Source organism: Equus asinus, chromosome 4 (genome assembly GCF_041296235.1).
Source record: "Equus asinus isolate D_3611 breed Donkey chromosome 4, EquAss-T2T_v2, whole genome shotgun sequence".
In the NCBI taxonomy this organism is placed as follows: Eukaryota; Metazoa; Chordata; class Mammalia; order Perissodactyla; family Equidae; genus Equus; species Equus asinus.
In genome coordinates, this window is record NC_091793.1 from 50977192 (window position 1) to 50998330 (window position 21139).

The 21139-nt window shown below is 34.2% G+C and overlaps 1 protein-coding gene across 17 annotated transcripts in view; it reads left to right on the forward strand.

Annotated features, from left to right (window-relative positions):
* Positions 1-21139, forward strand: part of PPP1R12A (protein phosphatase 1 regulatory subunit 12A) — a 152494-nt gene that overhangs the window by 82454 nt on the left and 48901 nt on the right. For all 17 annotated transcript variants that reach the window (XM_070507253.1, XM_070507249.1, XM_070507251.1 and 14 more), the window contains exons 5-9: positions 2634-2778; positions 8967-9041; positions 9673-9761; positions 9916-10073; positions 18286-18410. In XM_070507253.1, coding sequence (XP_070363354.1) covers positions 2634-2778; positions 8967-9041; positions 9673-9761; positions 9916-10073; positions 18286-18410 — 592 coding nt within the window. The remainder of the gene's footprint in view (positions 1-2633; positions 2779-8966; positions 9042-9672; positions 9762-9915; positions 10074-18285; positions 18411-21139) is intronic.

Consider the following 21139-nt stretch of genomic DNA (forward strand, 5'->3'; position numbering starts at 1 on the left):
CTCATTGGGGATCAAGATAAAAATTACTTAGCATGTAAGACCTTTAGTCATTTGGCCACTGGCCTGGGCTCTCTTTTAAGCTAAGCTGCTACCGTTGCTCCTGAGGCTTGCATTATTTCAGCTGTATATATCTACTTGAAGTTCTATCATGATGTCTTAATACCTACTCTTGTTTCTGTCTAGATACCTTCATTCACCATCTCTTCTTCAACTTGAAGGCAAATTCCTTTCAATCCTTTGACTCTCTTTCAAGGGTCTTAAGCCTATGGAAAAAAAATGCTCAACCTTGTTTATAATAAGTGCAGATAAAGCTACAGTGAATTACCATTTTCCATCTGTCATATTGGCAAAATCAAAACGTTTGGCACAGTGTTAGCAAGGTTGGGAAAAAGCACTCTCTTGATTACTGGTGGAAGTATAAATGACAATTGAGCAAATTCTGTGAAAGTAATGATTATTATTTGGCCTAGCAATTCTGCCTCTAGGAATGTATTTGTCAGATATTCTCACTCACATAGGAAATAAGGTATGTGCTAGTGGCATTGTTTATAATAGGAATAGGAGAATGGTTGAATAAATTCTAATACATCCTTTCACTGGAATACTCTGTAGCAATTAAAACAGTGCATATATATAGATATGGAAAGAGCCCGAGGATGTATTATTAAGTGTCAAAACCAAGGACAGACATATGCGTCATTTGTGTTTGTTTAAGAAAATTTTAAATTGTATTTGCTTACACATACATAAAATCTCTGTAAGGACCCAGTCAAAATTAGTAGTGTGGTTATCTATGAGGAAGGGAAACTGGTTGGTTGGCTAAAGGTCAGCAGTGGAAGAGTGGCTTGCTTATGTAGCCATTTATTCTTAGTTCTGAACCTTGTGAGTATTTTACTTAGGAAATAAAATATTAAATGAAAGATAAATACTTCTGTTTCTACTGTAGCCTTCTCACCACTTACTCCTCCCTGCCCAAACACACTCAATCCCTTTCAATTGATTTTGATGCTTTTCAGCTCTGGACTCCCATTGTGTCTCCATCACAGAACCTATGTGTGAAGGTTGATTGCTGTTTTACTTGACTTTTGTCTTTCCATTAGAAGAATATGATAAGTACTGTCTTATTTTTTGAGTATCTTTGTATGGCCTGGCGTATACAGAGAGAGCCAAATGTTTGTGGGAGGAAGAGATGTATCTACCTTCCTCTCCACACAGAATCCCAAGTACTTATAATTGTATGTCACTCAGGATATTTAACATTATTATAGTTCATATTTCCTAATAGGGGATATATTTTTATTATCATATATTCCAGTATGATTTCTCTCTCTATTAATACAGTTTCTGAAAATGTCTATGTTAATGGACATATTTTTTTAACTTAAATCTCTGGACTTATATCTGTTAGTCTGTTCTTTACATCAGTGGCTCTTAATGTTGCTCTGCAGGCAGGTGACAGGCAGTGATATGAGAATCATATGGGGGACTTATTGAAAATATAGATTGGCAGGGCCCGTCTCCCATTATGCTGATTAATTCAGTGGGACTCGGGTGGAGCTGGGGTATTTTTTTTTTTTACAAGTTCTTCAGATGGTTCTGCTTAGGAACCAGAATTGGAAACAGCTGCTTTAGATATTGTTGGAAAATAGAAGATCAGTTCTTGAAACATAACTAAATGAAGGGTTGTGTATTAGCTATCACTACCACCTCCTGTAGGTAGAAAGAAGCCCTTCTCAAGCTCGACGTCTTGGAAAGTAAGGTAAAGGTCAACCAGATTTCATGAGCTGTGAAATATTTAGTGTTCGCCTGTGTGTGTTGGGGGAGGGGCTGTGCTGTGTGCAATTTATAGACCCATTCTTTGCTCTCTGTGAGCTTAATTTCTAAATAAAATAAAGGTTGATGTCCGTATACAGTCAGAAGGGCATACTAACATAATTTATGCAACTCTTTGCGTTTTATTAAAATATATCCCTGTTTTCTAGCTTTGTTGATGATTGGAATATCTGCTGTCTACTGCTACAGAAAAGTAGATTTGACCCCTTGGAGTATCTGTTTTGCTTTGCTTTATTCCTAACAGTCAGATTGTCATTTTCCTACGAAAGTTTTCCATGGTAAAGGTTCTCGAAAGCTTTCACCAAACTGATTCCTCAATTGCAAGGCAGCAAAAACACTACAAAATAAGCTTGTTTGATCCCAGGATATTTTTAGAACACATTTAGCCTGAGATGATATCATATGGACACCTGAAGACATTCCCTACAATAAATCAGTTTTAACATACAAATTGATCCAGTAGTTTTTGATCTCACATTGAAAGACTGTGAAAATTTCAGTTACAAGTCATATTAACAAGAATTAATCAGTGTCACACCAAACTGTAAGACTGAGAGTCATTAGGAATTAGTTAAAGCTGAATGCATTATTATGGCAGTAACTCAAGATCCTCTATACCAGTGCTTTCTAGGAATTCACTTTCTTTTGCCCTGGTTAATTCATTGGGTGGGGCAGGGAGGGGGGATATGAACTATGAAAAGAAATATAAGTTTTTGTTAACTCATAGGGTATAAAGCTATTGGTTATGTTTGTTCATTTCTAGATTTTAATGATTATCTAATTCACTGTAATTTCTTTAGACTTTTAATACAGGCAGGCTATGATGTTAATATTAAAGATTATGATGGCTGGACACCTCTTCATGCTGCAGCTCACTGGGGTAAAGAAGAAGCATGTCGAATTTTAGTGGACAATCTGTGTGATATGGAGATGGTCAACAAAGTGGTAGGCCTTTTAAATATTTTAACTTTTAGAAATATAGTTTTAGCCTAAAAAATGTTATAAGAATATAAATGATATAGTTATGTTAAGTTTTATAAAACATTTTGTTTCAATCATTTATTGATTTGTATTATTAATTGTCTTTTTCAACTACCTACCAGGTAATTTTGACCTTGTTCTGCAAAGAAAGAAGTATTACTCTTTCAGTAATCAAATTAACATCCATATAGAATAGATTGGGGTACTTCCATAGATATTATGTACTTAAGAATTCATAAAGTAAGAAAATTTTGCATTTCTATGTGTATGTTTTCTCCCATCACTATATTTATGAATTGGAACATAGATAGAAGCGTTTCTAATTCTCTTTAGCTGACAGTCTTATTTGTATGCTTATAGTAGTTTTTTAAGTGATGTGGATAGTGCGGTCTTAATAGCAGGTGAGAATTGTGAAACCCGTAAAGTTTTATGCCAGATTAAATCAATGAGATGCAACAACATCTAATCTCCTAGTTTTGCAGATGAGAAGACAGTTTAGTGAGGTAGGTGATTTACTTAAAATCACCCAATTACGTAGAGGAAGGAGGGAGCAAATGTCATATAAGTGTTTTTCAGAAAATCATGAGCAGATTCAGGTTATCAAATTCCTTATTAGATTAGACTTTTCTCCTCTGCTCCCTTTCACATACCATCAATGAGTTCTTTCTACTAGTATTTCTACTAATTCCCTCCCACTCCATGTTGGTAGATAATAAAAGTTATCTACCAGTAGTTGCAGAGCTCAAAACATGCCTCCTTTAATGAGCTTAATTACTCTTAACTTTCATAAACTATCCCTTCTGTATTGCATTTCGTAGGATAATATAGTGGATTACTTACCAGAGGTTCCTAAAATGATCTCATCTTTATTCAGATGGGACCATGTAATTCTATTGTGTCCATTAATATGGTGGTGTTGCTGGTTACTCTGGTAACTGCAGTTTCTAATTGGGGATGTGCAAAGGGAAGAGGGCAAATATGACATACCATATGCCTGAGATTTGCCTACGAGTAGGTGGTTGGCGTTTGAGGGTAGTAGTGTAGATTCATGTCCTAGTTGCTCACATAAAGAGAGAAAGAAACCCAAAGAACTCCTTTCTTCTTTCTGGAATATTTCGTATATATATTTATGAATGTATTTTATATAAGAAATGTTCAGGGAAGGAAATTGTGGGAGGTGGTGAAAATCTTCAGGAAAGTCAATATAAAAATGATCCGTCTCTAAGTATACAGATGCTCTTATATATAAGTACAAAAGTCTTCAATCTAAATTTTAGTGAAAACTTTTGATAATGTGCTTTCTGTTGTTTTTTATTATAATAGTATTCTGTTTTGTAATCAGCATTAGAAGACAAATGTTGATACTATTTAATTTTAAATAAAAAGGCCAGCTAATTTTAGCTTGACAATTCGTCTTTCCTCTCCTTTCATGTAGAAATTTTCCCAGCAGTTGGGATTTTTCTGAAGAAATTTGTAGACCTGTTATCTCCTGATCTCTGTTCTGCATTCCTGTTTTTCTCCCAATAGTGCCGCCCTAACGGCTGCTTGTCTGCTGACATGGGCCGTGCTGGTTGGTTCATTCGGTGATAGTGGCCTCCAGATAAGGACCAGAAGAGAGGAGCTTATTAATTGAGATGGTTTTCCAAAAAGATTATATCACTTTCTAGTTTAAGCATGTTATGTTATGCTGGTGAAACATACACAATATATAGTATGTATGAGAAAAAACTATTTTATCTTGCATCTGTTCTATAATTGTTCAATTCCTATGCCATACAATTCATCATAATTATGCTGTAGGAGGAAGACTACCTATAAAATCATTTTGCTTTATCTACCTTTGTTTCCATATTAGTATAGTAGCAGTTCCTTGTATCACCCTAAATTTTAATGTCTTATTCCCTCATTTCAGCATTTCACTGCATCTTTATCTGATCTTAAAAGAATTGTGCCTCATAATTCCTTAAAATTTTAGAGTTTTCAACTTGTTTTCCCACATATTGTCTACTGCTATCCTTTTAACAACCCTATAAAGTTGTTGTCTGAGTTTTGCAGATTTGGGAACATGATCAGAGAAGTGGAGTAATTTTCCTAAAGCCATAATAATTGTTTCTTTTTATTCTGCTAAGTTCCTCTGCAACTTTTCGTAGTTTTTGGTTTCTTGTATGTTTTATTTTTCCAGATATTAACTCATAAGTTGTAAAAATATCATTTTAAAATTTTTGTCAAAATATGGTCTTTTTTTAAAATTATCAAGATTTTAAAGATATTTTAATAGTGAGGAGCTACATAATGTGTATATCATTCTAAAGGCCTTTGTGCCCTAAATATACCCCCAAACAAGCTTTTTTTGAGAACTGTATTCTGTAGTAATGGAAGATATTCTTATAAGACTTATCTCGTAATTTTTAAAATTTTAATAATTTTGCCTGTATGAGTTAGACTGTCTCACTGTTTGTTTTCATTGGCTGTATTTTAAAATAATATGTCATACTTCATGTTCCAAAACAAATTAGTCTTAATTGTTTAAACCTGCCTATATGAATTTATCCTCTCATTTGATACTGTCTTCATTACTTACAGATTGAAGATTTTTATTAAACTTCTTTTAAAAGTATCAAAGAAATGTACTTAAGATACCTTCAGAGTTTAGATGAATTCTTTACTAATGGAAAATGTAATTTGGGGAAATGTATAATATAGAAAATGCAACAAATGATATCATAGAAAACTTGGAAGTCTTTCTACGTGAGTGGGGAAAGTGTTCTGAAAATAAATATTTAGAGTTTTTTTAGAGTTTTATATTTAGAGTTTTTTAGAGTTTCTTTAACTTATTTGCAAACTGTAAAACATTTGCTATCATTTTAATTCATTATTATAAATTACATGATACAGACTTTAAATATAAGGATTTTTATTTTGCTTAATTTATTAAAATAATTGTTTTACTAGAGTGTACCCAAATATTGTCCATTTTTAAATATTAACTAAGATATTTTTCTAATTGGAATTTACTCTTAATGCAGTACTACAGTGATTAGTAAACAACTTTTTAGCTTGACGGCTGTCATTAAATGAATTTAGTATTTACTTAAATATTTAAATGAATAATAAGATTTCTGCTGCTGTTGATGTGCCCAAGGGGTTTTTCTCCCCCTGATGCTATCTGAGCTTATTCTTCTTTTCTATAAGACAATGGAACGGTGGAGGCCTAGATTCTATTCCCATTTTCCCATCATTACCTGTGTGACTCTGGGCAAATACCATACACTCAGAGCTGGGTTTTCTCATGTGCACAGTGTGAATCATAATAATGTTTGTCCCGACTACTTCACTGGTTGTTGTGAAGATGAAGAGAGATCATACCTGTAAAAGCAGTTCAGTTAGAGTAAGTGAGGAAAGAAGAAGGAGGAGACTATGAAGTTATCCTTAATGACTCTAGTGTGGCTCTGGTAATTTACAGATACACTGAACTGGTGTTTTTAAGCAGTAGTCTTTTTCTTTTTTGATAGAGTTCTTATTTTCTCATCTGTCAACATTGTGTCCTCAGGTGTTCCCTGGTTGCTTTGAGTTACTCTGCTTATATGCCTTACTGTGTTTGTACCCCCTTAGTGAAGCTTAATAGCCTTCGAGTTGTTAAGAATCAGGTAATGTTCATAAATTTACAATTGGTTAGCTTCATCACCATCCTATAGATTGTTTAAAGAGCATGGGTGAGTTACTGAGTTAAGATGATGGGATTGCTTTTTTGAAATTAGAAACTTTGCTCTGTGTATAGCCTACATTTTACTCTAGTTTTTATTCTCTATCAGCTGCTGTTTGCAAAGTAGACTCATTTATCAAGGGAGAAGTGAAAAGAAAGGTTAGTAAGGTGATCCAATTTTTTTATTCTTATAAAGGAAAATTCCTTGGTTATGAAACAACCTCATTGCATTTAACTACTGCTAAAATTAATTACAATTCAAAAAAAATATTTCAAGGTGTAGTATTTCATTCATGAGAAGGGTTGATTAATGCTAAAAATAATACTTAAAAAGAAGCCAGTGAGTTGTTTCCACATGATCTTCAACACGGTTTGTTTAACAGGCATAGCATGTGTAACATGTAACATTGTAGAACTAATTATACAAAGAGAGTATGATAATGGCAAAACAAAGAGTAATATGTATTGCTAATCTAAAGGGCATTTTCAAATTGGGGGCCAGTTATTTTGTTTCAGAGCCATTTATTCTTCAGGAATTTAATTCTTAGCATTCAATAGTCAAGGTTGAAATGGGAAAAAAGGTTTCTTAAAGCTGAAACTTTTTCTCTTGACCTGAATGGGGAAGGATAGATTGCCTCTTAAATTCATGCTGAGAAGACTTTTCTAACAAGAAAAGGCAGATATAAAAGCTTTTTTGAATCTTGTAAATTTTAAATTCACACATTCCCCTAGCTTGATAAAGCCACATTTTATGTACCGTGGTTTGTGTTTTGTTTTGTTTTGTTTTGTTGAGGAAGACTGGCCCAGAGCTAACATCTGTTGACAAACTTCCTCTTTTTTGCTTGAGGAAGAGTGTTGCTGAACTAACATCTGTGACAGTCTTGCTCTGTTTTTTGTATGTGGGATGCTGCCACAGCATGGCTTGATGAACAGTGTGTACGTAGGTCTCTGCCCAGAATCTGAACCTGTAAACACCAGGCTGGCCCCTGTGTTCTTTTAATTTACAGTTCATAAACCATAGCTTTTATTTTATACATAGACAGTGGAAAAACTAGCTCAGATACTGGATAGCTTATATTTCAGAAATGTAACTCCTTTCCAAGGAGATGTCAATATCCTAGTGTTGGTATAGAATTGAGGGTTGTGCTTTGTTTTTAAATGGAAGAATTTTTATGATTTTAGAAGTCATTATTATCTATCCATCTGACATTGTTTGTGGATCTAAGACTCCTATTATGAAAGAAATTTGGATGTCCTTTCAGAATGGTATATTTTCTAGTTGAAAAAAGTTGGATTTTTTCTGAGAAAGGATCATAACTCTGGCTAACATATAAGGTAGAATATATTGTAAATAATGAACATTTTGGCGTTGTGTACCAGTATTGTTATTATAAAGACTAATGAAGGCAACAGGAACAATCATTACTATGTTTAGTTAAGAGCTCTTTGAAATTTTCTTTTGTATGTTGAATAAAAATGGATTGAGAGATGTTCATCTGGACTGTTTTTTGAAACTAAGTCATACCTGTGGCTGGCTGAGCTTTAAGCAGTTTAGACATATATATTTTGACTTTATTACTCTACTAAGAACTTAATTAATTTTTAGGGAGGTATCAAAAAGAAATAAGACCTTAAAAGGTTAAATATGGAGTTACCACATGACCCAGTAATTCCACTCATAGCTGTATCCCCAAGAAAATGAAAATAGATGTCCACACAAAAGTTTTTGCATGAATGTTCATAGCAGTGTTATTCATTATATATAGCCAAAAAGCAGAAAGCAAAAGCAAATGTCCATCAGCTGATGAACAGATAGCAAAGTGTAGTGTGTCATGCAATGGAATATTACTGAGCAATAAAAAGGAATGCATGCTACAACATGGATGAACCTTGAAAACATTACGAAAAGTGGAAGAAGCCAGTCACAAAAGACCACAGTTTGTATGATTCCATTTATATGAAATGTCCAGAATAGGCAAATCTATCATATCAGAAAGTAGATTAGTGATTGCCTTGGGCTGCCGGGAGCGGGGGAGAAAAGTAGGGGAGGTGACTGCTAATGGGTATGTCGTTTCTTTTGGGGTGATGAAACTGTTCTAAAATTGACTGTGCTCATGGTTGTGAAACTCTGTGAATACACTAAAAACCATTGAATTGTACACTTTAAATGGGTGATTTGTATGGTATGTGAATTATGTCTCAATAAACCTGTTGCCAAAAAAGTAAAGGCAGATGTATCAGCTGCTTCTCTCTCCTGTGGATTTCTCATACATCTCGTCAAGTCATGTGTATTATGTTTTTTAACTACCATAAAAAATGTTATCTGGCTTCTCTGTATATATTTGTACAGAATCACCAAAGGCATTTTATAATTAGTTGAGATATATATATATATATATATTTTTTTTTTTTTTTTTCACCATCACCACCCTGCTTGTTTCCTACCTAGGGCCAGACAGCCTTTGATGTGGCAGATGAAGACATTTTAGGATATTTAGAAGAATTGCAAAAGAAACAAAATCTGGTATGTTTGAAGACTGTCTAACTGTGAATTTCAGACAGTTGAAAAAGTGTTCTTAAAATGTTTTGTACTTTTTGGTTTTAAGTTATTCCTGGCAATCAAGCTAAATGACAGTAAAACAGAATAAAGGAGTAGTGGTGGTTTTTAGCCTTTTTTGTTGCTTATCCTTATTTCTCTAACCTCCCCTTCACAAAGTGAATGCCTCTGTAATGTATATGTTCTCAAGAATAACATGCTTTTGTAATTTCATAAGAAAATTTGCTTAGAAGGTAAAGACTATAAAATCTCAGATTTCTAAAATAGCAGGTCCTAGATAAGCAAGGAATTACGTAACTAGGAAACAGGTATTTAAGTAAAATATCATCAGACATCCTGAGTGGTTATTGGACCCTGACTTTTTCAGTGAACTGAAGTTGGAGGGATCTAAAAAAATCCATCTTAGTCCTTCATGGTGCTTTTTATCTGTCTCGTCCTCTTTATTCTTTATCCAAGCCCTTTTCAGGTAAAAAATCTTTTGTTTTGTTTTTGTTTATTGTTCTGAAAACTGCTTTGTTAATTATTTTAAATTCTGTATTTTACTCATTAATATTATTTTAATAGTATTCTTATTTTCTTTTGCATAACTTTTATAAAGCTCCATAGTGAAAAACGAGAGAAGAAATCTCCACTCATTGAATCAACAGCCAATATGGAGAATAATCAGTCACAGAAGACCTTTAAAAAGTAAGTAAAATATTAAAGTAAGTTTTGTTTTGTTATGAAATGGGTTGGCATGATGGCCACAGACATGATTATTGGATTTTGTGGATCTGGGAAAAATTAATGTGTTTTGACGTTTGGTGTTTATAATCATTTGAAAGCTCTTTTCCTTTCACAGCAAAGAGACATTGATTATTGAGTCAGAGAAAAATGCATCCCGTATTGAATCTCTGGAACAAGAAAAGGTTGATGATGAAGAAGAAGGAAAGAAAGATGAATCTAGCTGCTCTAGTGAAGAAGATGAGGAAGATGACTCAGAGTCAGAAGCTGAAACAGGTAAAATTTGAAGGTTAAAGGGATTCTCAATGAATTTTGACGTAGTGTAAAATGAGATCAGGCTTTAATTTTGAAACTTTTCAGACTGATTTGCTACTTGTTTGGACACCTGCCAAGCCAGTAAATTACCTTTCAGTGAGCATTATAAACTTAAGTATAGTTGTGAATTCTTGTTCTCTAATTACTTGGAGTCTCTTGTTCACCTCTGCTTTTTGCTGACCCGTGCTTTCAGGTTTTACGAAGATGAAGAGTCTCCTGAGGCTCCCTTAGGATAGTGCAGATAGGGTATAAATGGGTTCCCAGCAATTCAAGAATACTTCTGCTACTTTCTGAAGCCCAAAAGACTGGGAAGCTGTTTCTAGCAGGATCCCAAACATGCCCTAAGAAATAGTAAAGTTTTAGAAAGTTGGGACCGAATCAGGATACTTTCCTGAGGAGATGTGGGGAAATCTGCTTTGTTTTGAGAAATTTTAAAGGTACAGAAAAGTATAAAATAATAAGCATTCATATTCGAACTACCAAGACTTAATAGCTGTTGACATTTAGTGATATATGCTTTAGATTTTTTTTTTAGTAAAATTAAAACATTGTCGTCTTCAACCACGAGCCCTAATCTGCTTCTCTTTCCTTTCTTCCCAAAGGCAATTACTGTCATGAGTTTTTTCTGTAATCTTTTAATCCATTTTTATACTCCTATCTTACTGTATATTCAGAAGTAATATAAAGTAATTACAAGATTGTTTTGTGTTTTTATTTTTATACCCTAGAAGTTGTTATGCAACTTACTTTTTTTCACTGGAAGATTATATTTTTGAGATTTCTTCGTATCTGTCTGGATCTTTATCTGTCTACATAACTTATCCCTTTAGTTGCTGTATAGTATTCATTAAATACATCCATTTCCCTTCTGATAAAAATTTCCTTATTGCTAATTTTTTGTTGTTGCAAGTAATGCCACAGCCCTCATTTGTGTAATTGCCTCCTTGTGTGTCTGTGCAAGAGATTATCTAATAGATAATACTTAAAAGTTGAATTACAGATATACCTTGGAGATACTGGAAGTTCTGTTCTAGACTACCACAATAAAGCAAATTTCACAATAAAGTGAGTCACACAAAGTTTTGACTTCCCAGCGCATATAAAAGTTATGTTTATGCTATTCTGTACTCTCTTAAGTGTGCAATGGCATTATGTCTAAAAAAACAATGTACATACCTTAGTTAAAAAATGCCTTTTTGCCAAAAAATGCCAACCATCATCGACGCCTTCAGTGAGTGGTAATCTTTTTGCCTCAGTGTTGATGATTGCTGACTGATCAGCGTGATGGTTGCTGAAGGTTAGGGTAGTTGTGGTAATTGCTTAAAATAAGACAACAATGAAGTTTGTTGCGTTGATTGACTCTTCCTTTCACGAACAATATCTCTGTAGCATGTGATGCTGTTTGATAGCATTTTACCCACAATAGAACGTTCTTTCAAAATTAGAGTCAGTTCTCTCAAACCCTGCCACTGCTTAATCAACTGAGGTTATGTGATATTCTAAATCCTTTCTTGTCATTTCAACAATCTTCACAGCATCTTCACCAGGAGTAGCTTCCATCTCAAGAAACCACTTTGTTTATCCATAAGAATCGACTCTTCATCCCTTAAGGTTTTATCATGAGATTGCAGCAATGCAGTCACATCTTCAGACTGCACTTCTAATTCTAGTTCTCTTGCTGTTTCCACCACATCTGCAGTTACTTCCTCCACTGAAGTCTTGAACCCCTCAAAGTCATCCATGAGGGTTGGAATCAGCTTCTTCCAAACTTTTGTTAATGTTGATATTTTGAACTCTTCCCATGAATGATAGATAGATATTCTTAATGGCATCTAGAATGGTGAATTCTTTCCAGAAAGTTTTCAGTTTACTTTGTCCAGATCCATCAGCGGAAACACTGTCTATGGCAAGCTATAGCCTTACAAAATGTTTTTCTTAAATAATAAGACTTGAAAGTCAGAATAACTCCTTGATCCATGGGCTTCAAAACAAATGCGGTAGCAGGCATGAAAACAACGTTTATCTCATTGTACATCTCCATCAGAGCTCTTGGGTAACCAGGTGTATTGTCAATGAACAGTCATATTTTAAAAGGAATCTGTTTTTTCTGAATAGTAGGTCTCAACGGTGGGCTTAAAATATTCGGTAAACCATGTTGTAAACAGATGTGCTGTCATCCAGGCAGTGTTGTTCTGTTGATAGTGCACAGGCAGAGTAGATTTAGCATAATTCTTAAGGGCCCTAGGATTTTCGGAATGGTAAATGAGCATTGGCTTCAACTTGAAGTTGCCAGCTGCATTAGCCTCTGCCAAAATTGTCAGCCTGTCCTTTGAAGCTTTGAAGCCAGGCGCTGACTTCTCTCTAGCTGTGAAAGTGCAAGATGGCATCTTCTTCCAATAGAAGGCTGTTTCATCTACATTGAAAATCTGCTGTTTAGTGTAGCACCTTCCTTAACGATCTTAGCCAGATATTCTGGGTAACTTGCTGCAGCTTCTGCATCAGCACTTGCTGCTTCACCTGCACTTTCATGTTGTAGAGATGACTTTTTCCCTTAAACCTCGTGAACCAACCTCTTCTGGCTTCAGACTTTTCTTCTGCAGCTTCCTCCCCTCTCTTAGCCTTCACAGAATTGAAAAGAGTTAGGGCCTTGCTCTGGATTAGGCTTTGGCTTAGGGAATGTTGTGGCAGGTTTGATCAATTCTATTCGGGTCTCTAAAACGTTCTCCATGTCAGCAATAAGGCTGTTTTGCTTTCTTATCATTCATACGTTCACTGGAGTAGCACCTTTTATTTTCTTCAAGAACTTTTCCTTTATATTCACAACTTGGCTAATTGGTGCAAGAGGCCGAGCTTTTGGCTTCTCTTGGCTTTCAATATGCCTTCCTCACTAAGCTTAATCATTTCTAGGTTTTGATTTAAACTGATAGATGTGTGACTCTTCCTTTCACTTGAGCACTTAGAGGCCATTATAGGGTTAGTAATTGGCTTAATTTCAATGTTGTGTCTCAGGGAATAGGGAGGCCCAAGGAGAGGGAGAGAGACGGGGGACAGCCTGTCGATGGGGCAGTCAGAACATACACAACATGTATCGATCAAGTTTGCGGTCTTATCTGAGTGTGGTTTGTAATGCCCCCAAAACAGTTACAATAGTATTATCAAAGATCACTGATCACACATCACCATAACAAATATAATAATAGTTAAAAAGTTTGAAATATTGCAAGAATTACCAAATTGTGACACAGAGACACAAAGTGAGCAAATGCTGTTGGAAAAATGGCACCGACAGACTTACTGGACACAGGATTGCCACAGGCCTTCAATTTGTAAAAAATATAATGTCTGCAAAGCACAGTAAAATGGGATGAGCCTGTATTGAGTCATATTTTCAGTCTTCATGGATGCTGCCAAATTGCTTTACAAAGTCAGCTATAACAATTTATATTCTTTTCCTTTTTACTATCAAGGATGTGATTTCTGCAGTTTTTTCCCTCTGGCCCACCTGTTCTTATAGATTTTGTTAATCAAATTGCTTGATTAAGTAGCATTTATTTTCTTATTCTATGTCAGTTAATCACTCAAAACTTCTGAACAGCACAAGATTCCAATATTGCCATCTTTGAGTTGTATAACCTGGCATTTTGACATAAATTTTTCAGAAAAGAATATTCCATTTCCATTAAAATTTTTGATCAATGAAAGAGTTGCTGTCGTTATCAGGATCAGTTTGGTGGTCATTGGTAAACAGAAATGGAGCCCTAGAATTTCTTGGACTCCCTATAGTTCCTATAGGCATGACAACAACAGTTTTGAATCATTTTATTTTTACTCAGTCAGCAAAATATTTTCTCTAAGAAAATGTGATAAGGTAAAGTTTATTAAATAAACACATGTGAAGGAACATACTAATAATTCTGTTTCCATAAAAACAAGATGATGCTAATAAACAAAAACGGGCTAGCTTTGTTGCCAGGTGATGTTTTGAATTCCTTTATTTTCTTGAAGCTTACTAACCCTACAAGTAAATTATTTTTCAGTGATACACAAAGTTTTTGAAATATGTAAAGAGCTAGATTCTAGTCACTTAGGGTTGAATTTTTTATTTATTACTGTCCCATTGCTGGTTGAGTGAGTTAGCATATCTTTTGCCTTGGTGAGACAGTAATATTGGTACAATTGGAAGCTACAGCAACAAGTAGTCATTGAATGTTATAATTTATTTGGATAACATGCTAATTAAAATGTTCTAATTATAAAAGCAAATTATAGGAATAATAACATGCAGAGTGTTTAAGAACACAGACTGATTCATACATGTAATTGTATATGTGGGTAATTTATTTTATCTCAGATTTCTCTGTAAAATCAGGACAATAATACCTGCTTTATGTGAATACTATATAACCATTACTTTGTAATAAATGTTAGCTCTGGTATAATAATTGTATAAAATTAAACTCTACTGATTTAAATATGATCAATATACATGCTTTCCTAATATCATCTAGGTTAAATTTGTGCTATTTCCCTTGTTTATTTTACAAAAACTGAAAGATGAAATGATAGCATTGCAATTTAAATTGACTCAGATACTTTTGCAAGTATTTAGAGTTATTTTTGTGAAGTTAATCTCCTCTGCATGAGACATGCCTTGGCCTCCAGTCTGTAGTAAAATATTTTATTGCAAGTCAGACTATCTGCACATGTGTATAAGAAAGCTAGGACTAGCACCTAAATCTCCTAACTCACGTGTCAAGTCTTTTACTAATTATGCAGTAGAATTCAAGAACTGGAAGTCCAGGCATCTCATAGAGATTTCTGAGATTTTGTTACCTAATTTTTTCTTAATTGACCCCTTCTGTACAATTCACTGGTCAATGTTAGGCACTGGGGAGCTATTTAAAGCAAATTAAAAGACTTCAGATTTAGACCAGTCTTGCCACTAACTATCAAGTCTCCTGACCTCTTTTGGTTGAAATTTCCTTGCTTGTAAAATGAGAAGAATTGGACTAATTATCTGGATAGTTCTTTAAAATTTTCCATAAATATAAATAAAACTAATTACCATCAAATTGCGTTGTATTTGTCCCTGTTTGGAGTTGAAGCGTAACAGTCACTCTGTTCAGTTTCTCACTGAGCTGACTTTAAATGTTCGTCTGAAGCATTATACAATGATAATTTTGTTCTTCCTGTTGCTAGTGGTCAGTTGTGCCAGGAAAATTTGACTCTATTATCTTAAGAACTAATCCATGTAAATGTTGTGTGGTTCCTTCTCTCTCACTCTTTTAATATCAGCAAGGCTTTATCATACTTTATTTGGCAAGCTTGAGAAAGCAGCCATTTCCCTGTAGAGCTACAGCTTGATTTGGCAATTTCTAAACTTACTTTTTTCTTCTTCTTGTAAGACTTTTTTCTTGGAAAACCGACTGATGTAAAGTAACTACTTTGTTGAATTTTCTTTGGTAAATTATTTAGCAAGCCACTTTTGGTTTTTGGTTTTTGTTTTTTTGCTGAGGAGAATTAGCCCTGAGCTAACATCTTTGCCAATCTTCTTTTTTGCTTGAGGAAAATTGGCCCTGAGTTAACATCTTTGATAGTCTTCCTCCACTTTATATGTGGGATACCTCCACAGCATGGCTGACGAGTGATGTATGTCCACACCCGAGATCTGAACCTGTGAACGGGGGCCACCAAAATGAAGCATACTGAACTTTAACCACTACACCATGGGGCCAGCCCCCCAAAGCGGTTTTCTATCAAGTATCTTTCTCATTAATCAGATGAAAACAGGAACTCAACCAAAAGTTTTAATTTCCTTCCAGATGATCTATAAATTTGAGAGGTAGTTGAGGGAATGAAAAAAGGGAAGCATAGTTTTGCTTTTAGGGTTTTTTCCCCCTCTAGGCCTTGAAATTTTTTTTATTTATTTAAATCAAATGGAAAGAAGAGCTTCAACAATATTGATAATATTTACTTAAGTTGGATGGTAGACACCTGGCATTTGTTTCATTATTATTCTTATAACTAACATAAATGTTTACAACGTGCATATACCTTCTTTGGTGTGTAGATTTCACGAATATAAAACAAATTTCTAAACCAAGAGAAAATAGGGGAAGAAGGAGAAAAAATGAAAAAGAAGTATATTGAGTTTTATCTTGTTTATTATTTATTTCTTCCTCTAGACTGTAAACTCTGTGCAGTTAAGCTTTTTGTCTTTTCATTGACTGATAGATACATTACCAGTACCTGGGACAGTGCTTAAAGTATGGAGACACTTAATAAATATTTGTTGAATTACTGTCTCCAGTTAGGTGGATTGTTTCCCAGGAAGATGGTCTAATTTGGTTATGCATAATTTGTAATTAACTGTGCTGAATAGGCTTAGCTTCTGTAAATGAAAAGAAGTATTGTTTAACAATGAGAATAAAGTTTATTATGCTAAGTTTAGTTCATTCAGTTTATTTGAAAAGCTAAGGTTATAGAGACTTTTATTATTTATTTATTTATTTATTTTAAAGGAAGATTGTCCCTGAGCTAACATCTGTTGCCAATCTTCCTCTTTTTTGTTTTTTCCTCCCCGAAGCCTCAGTACATAGTTGTATATCCAATTTGTAAGTCCTTCTAGTTCTTCTATGTGCAAAGCTGCCATAGCATGGCTTAATGAGCGGTGTGTGGGTCTGCGCGCAGGATTCAAACGGGTTAACTCTGGGCCACCAAAGCAGAGCATGCAAACTTAACCACTATGCCACTGGGCCGGTCCCTATGGTGATCTTTAAATGTGCCAGTTTGACCTTGTCCTTTGGTATAGTTTGAGATATTTTGTTTTTCACCCTATTAACATCTTATGGATTTTTCTTAGACATACATAGAACTCAGTGAGTTGCAAATCCAGAGTTGCTGGTGGGAAGTTTATATTTGTCCTATAGATAAGAATATTTTAATATTGTACTTAATAAAGTGTAACAGCATACAGTAATGATAAGTTAGGTGGAAGATTCCTTTGGAAAACTGATCTAAAGGAGTGAGAGAAATAGTATAATGAACATAAGTATCTCATAGGGCTTTAAAGCACAATACTTCTTCCCAAAAGTATAGAAGGATATGTATCCTACTCCATTTTTAAATCAAGGGAATACTTTAAAACCAGATAGAATGATGTTTGACCATTTGGAAAGTAAACTTTTCTATGCCATTTATAAATTACGGTGAATTTAAAGATTTAAGTTTATATATGACTGTTTTGCTAAAAGCCAATCTGATTTATATATTCAAACACAGTCTTTGAATTTTTTCTAGCATCAGATTGATTTTTAAAAAATATTTTCAGAAGTCTCTTTCTGAGTGATTCATTACTAGTTGGAAATTGTCTTGATACGTTGTAGAAAGAGATTTAGCCTAATTCAGCTGATACCATGCCCATTTTAACTTTAGACTTTTTAGGGGTGAGAAGACGTGCCCTTTGTGACATTTAAGCATACTGTTTGACAGGAATATAAGCTGATTATTGACAAAAAGCACTTTTACATTTCTTGGAAAAAAGAGGAGCTATCAGTTTCAGATAAGCAATTAAGTTGTGTATCTATTAGAAAATTTCATAGCTCTTATAATTTTTTTAGTTACGTTGTAGGCATGCATTCAAGTTTTAAATATTAATTTATATGTTTTTTAATTTCCATAGTGTTAAAAGTACAAAAAGCAGATTTTATTTGTGCTGCTTGTTCTTAGAAGCTTTGTTGCGTGTCTTCATGTTATCTTGTTTACTTCAGCATGCATATTGAGACATTTCTAGAAACTCCTTGAAAAATTCACTTGTTAGGGGCCGGCCCCATGGCGGAGTGGTTAAGTTCACTTGCTCCACTGTGGCGGCCCAGGGTTTTGCTAGTTCAGATCCTGGGCAAGGACATGGCACTACTCATCAGGCCATGTTGAGGCAGCGTCCCACATGCCACAACTAGAAGGACCTGCAACTAAGATATACAACTATGTACTGGGGGGATTTGGGGAGATAAAGCAGGAAAAAATACTTCACTTATTAAAAGGGATAATAGTGGGAAAAGACTTTGAACTAACAAAACCTGAAACAAAAATAGAATATAAAATACTGTTTGCCCAGCCATTGAAACCAAATTCATATAGACTCTTGACTGTTAATGTCCTTCTTTTAAAACAGATAAGACAAAACCCATGGCTTCTGTAACTAATGCCAATACTTCTAGTACACAAGCAGCTCCTGTGGCTGTTACAACACCTACTGTGTCATCGGGTCAGGCAACACCTACTTCACCTATTAAAAAGGTAAGCCAAAATAAATATGTTTGCTAAAAGTACATGTATTTTGTTCAGGTACTGTTTGGACTAAAGCATTAAGGCAATTCTAAATTTTTATAGTTTATTCCAAAAATATTTAAGGTTTTAGAATAAGAATATATTTTTCTTTCTTTACTTTGAGATTTCCTCTGAACCATATTATATTCTTTTTAAAATATCTTTTGCAATTGATATCGCAGTTGATAATAAAAATAAATGATAGAAAGATAAAAAACTTTATATGAAAACTAGCGATCATGGTAGTTTTTATTTCTGTTGAACTTTTGAGAAACACGTTTATATCCTTTGTCTCTTAAAGTAAAGATGCATTTTGATAATTTCTCGTGTATAAGTTAAACACAAAAAGTAGTACCACAAATCAGTGAGAGAACTAGAATTTAGATTTTCTAACTCAATTCAGAGCAGCAGGCATGCAAATGTTGTATGCCAGTAAGCATATCTCTGATGTCGGACAGACCAGAGACCAACCCCTGACCCCGCTTCTTGTTAGTTGTTACGACCTTGAGTGAATTACTGTCTTCCTTATCTGTTAAAAAAAAAAAAAGACAAAATAAAAACAATAAACAAAGAGAAAGTTAACGTTGTAAGCGTTGGTTGAGAGAGATCCTGGCTAGTGACTAAGTGCTCCCAAAATATTAGTTTCGTTTCTTCCTCTTCTCCCTTATTCTGTTCTCCGTTTGTTCTCCATCCTTCTTGCTTCCTTTTCTCCACCAAACGGTGCTTTCGGGCTAGTGCGTTGATCTTTTTAAAGACTTCTCTTTTTCCTGCTTCCCCAGAACCTGTACTTCTTTTAACCCAAATTAACGATGAAGAGTTTTGTTTTTTTTACCTACTGGTCTCTTTTTAAGGGCTCCTCCCCATCGGCCCTTACTTATCTTTAATGAGCATACTCATTTCCTTCTCTACATGCATGTACTCACTTTTCTTTTTTTTTTTGCAGAACCATTTAAAAATTGATTGCCATCAGTATAATACTTTACCTCTAAATAGTTGAATATGTATCTCCTAAGTGCAAAGGCATTATCCTTCATTCCCACACTAAACTTAGGAAATTTCACTTGGATATAATACTATTATCTCTGTTCACTAATATACATACATACTCAAGATGTTCCCAGGTGTCCTCTTAGTAATATCTTTTTAGTTGTTTGTTTTTCCAAATCAAGGATCCACTCACAGATTGCACATTGTATTTAGTTGTCATGTCTCTGCCTTTGGACTTCTTACTTTGTTGCTTGTCTGACATTATTTGGTTTGCATGGGTTTGAGGACTGATTTTAAATCCCCACAGCGTTTCTGTCATGTTGTTAGTCTTGCCAGTCTTTGAATTTGGCTCCAGGTGGTCAAAATGTTAATTTTTTTAAGTTATAAACTAGAAAATTTTTAAAAAATGCATACTGTTAGTAATAAACCTCTTCTAAAACACTTCCTAAAGAAAACAATAATATGAAATCTTTATGACAGAAATATATAGATTTCACTGGTACAGTTTGAGTAGCAGGAAGCTGTATGAATGAGTTATCTTTCTGTATTCTAGAACTGAGAGCTGCTTGAATTCATTTAGAACTCATGTTCATATGATCATAATTATATATGCTTTATAGTGAAATTCTCCAGAAGTAGTCTGTCTGCAGAATTTTTAAGATGATTATCTTGCCATAATTGGTGTCACCATCAGCTGCTTTAAAGTGTCATTTAATTCTAGAACCCCTATATACTTCTTCAATGAATACTAAACTTTAGCTCTTTTGATTTATTATCTGTTAAAACTACGGGATTATCAAAAGCTCCACCCCCCTGGAATATGTGGCCAAGAAACTGCCTCTCATTCTTTTGATTGTTTAGCTAAGCAATCTCTTTCCTACCATACTCACATAATTAGAATAGACTTTTTATGATCAACTATATCTTTATCAAGCATAACCCCAGATTTATGACATTTTACGCCAACTGCCCTAACTGAAAGCAGATACTTAATAGCTCTGTTAGTGGGCTTGTAACTTCTTTGCTGTAAAAATTCTTATTCAGAATTACTTCTGATTCTATAATTGATCTAATGACAACTATCTGCTTCTGTAATTTGCATGTTTAAAAACTGTTTTATTCTCAATTTCAAGCATCATAACTTACTTTGAAGATTATATTGTTTCACTCTTTGTTCTTAAGGTTTTGTAGCCAAATTTTATTCACAGCAATAAAGTCATGGTGTACAAAAATTTTGAAGTATATTTTAATAAATGGCAAAATCTTCTTATCAGTATTGTGTGACTTTTAAAGCCTCTTATTATGTTCAATGCTACTTTTTTCACTTTAATTTAGCATTTTAGTGTTTCTTAAGTTTGTTTCAAGATGGGTTTTTTTGTAGCTCAGAGACCTAACAGATACAGATTTCCTTAGATGAATTGTTAATTTGTAAGTGCATCTTAAAAGATTTTGCAATTAAGAGTTCTATTTTTAGATTCTCACTCACTACTCTGCTTCTAATATTTAGATAAAGGTATCTTAAGTTCTATAGCTTCCTCCACCACTGCATAAACTATATATAAATAAATACATACACTCACTCACAGCAAGGAATAGATCACAAAACAGGAAGCTCTAAAATAGTGTTAAATATCACTTATATCCTGTAATAATACAGGGTAACTGAAGAGAAACATAGATGTATTCGCTTTAAATGATCTTCCCTTAAGGTC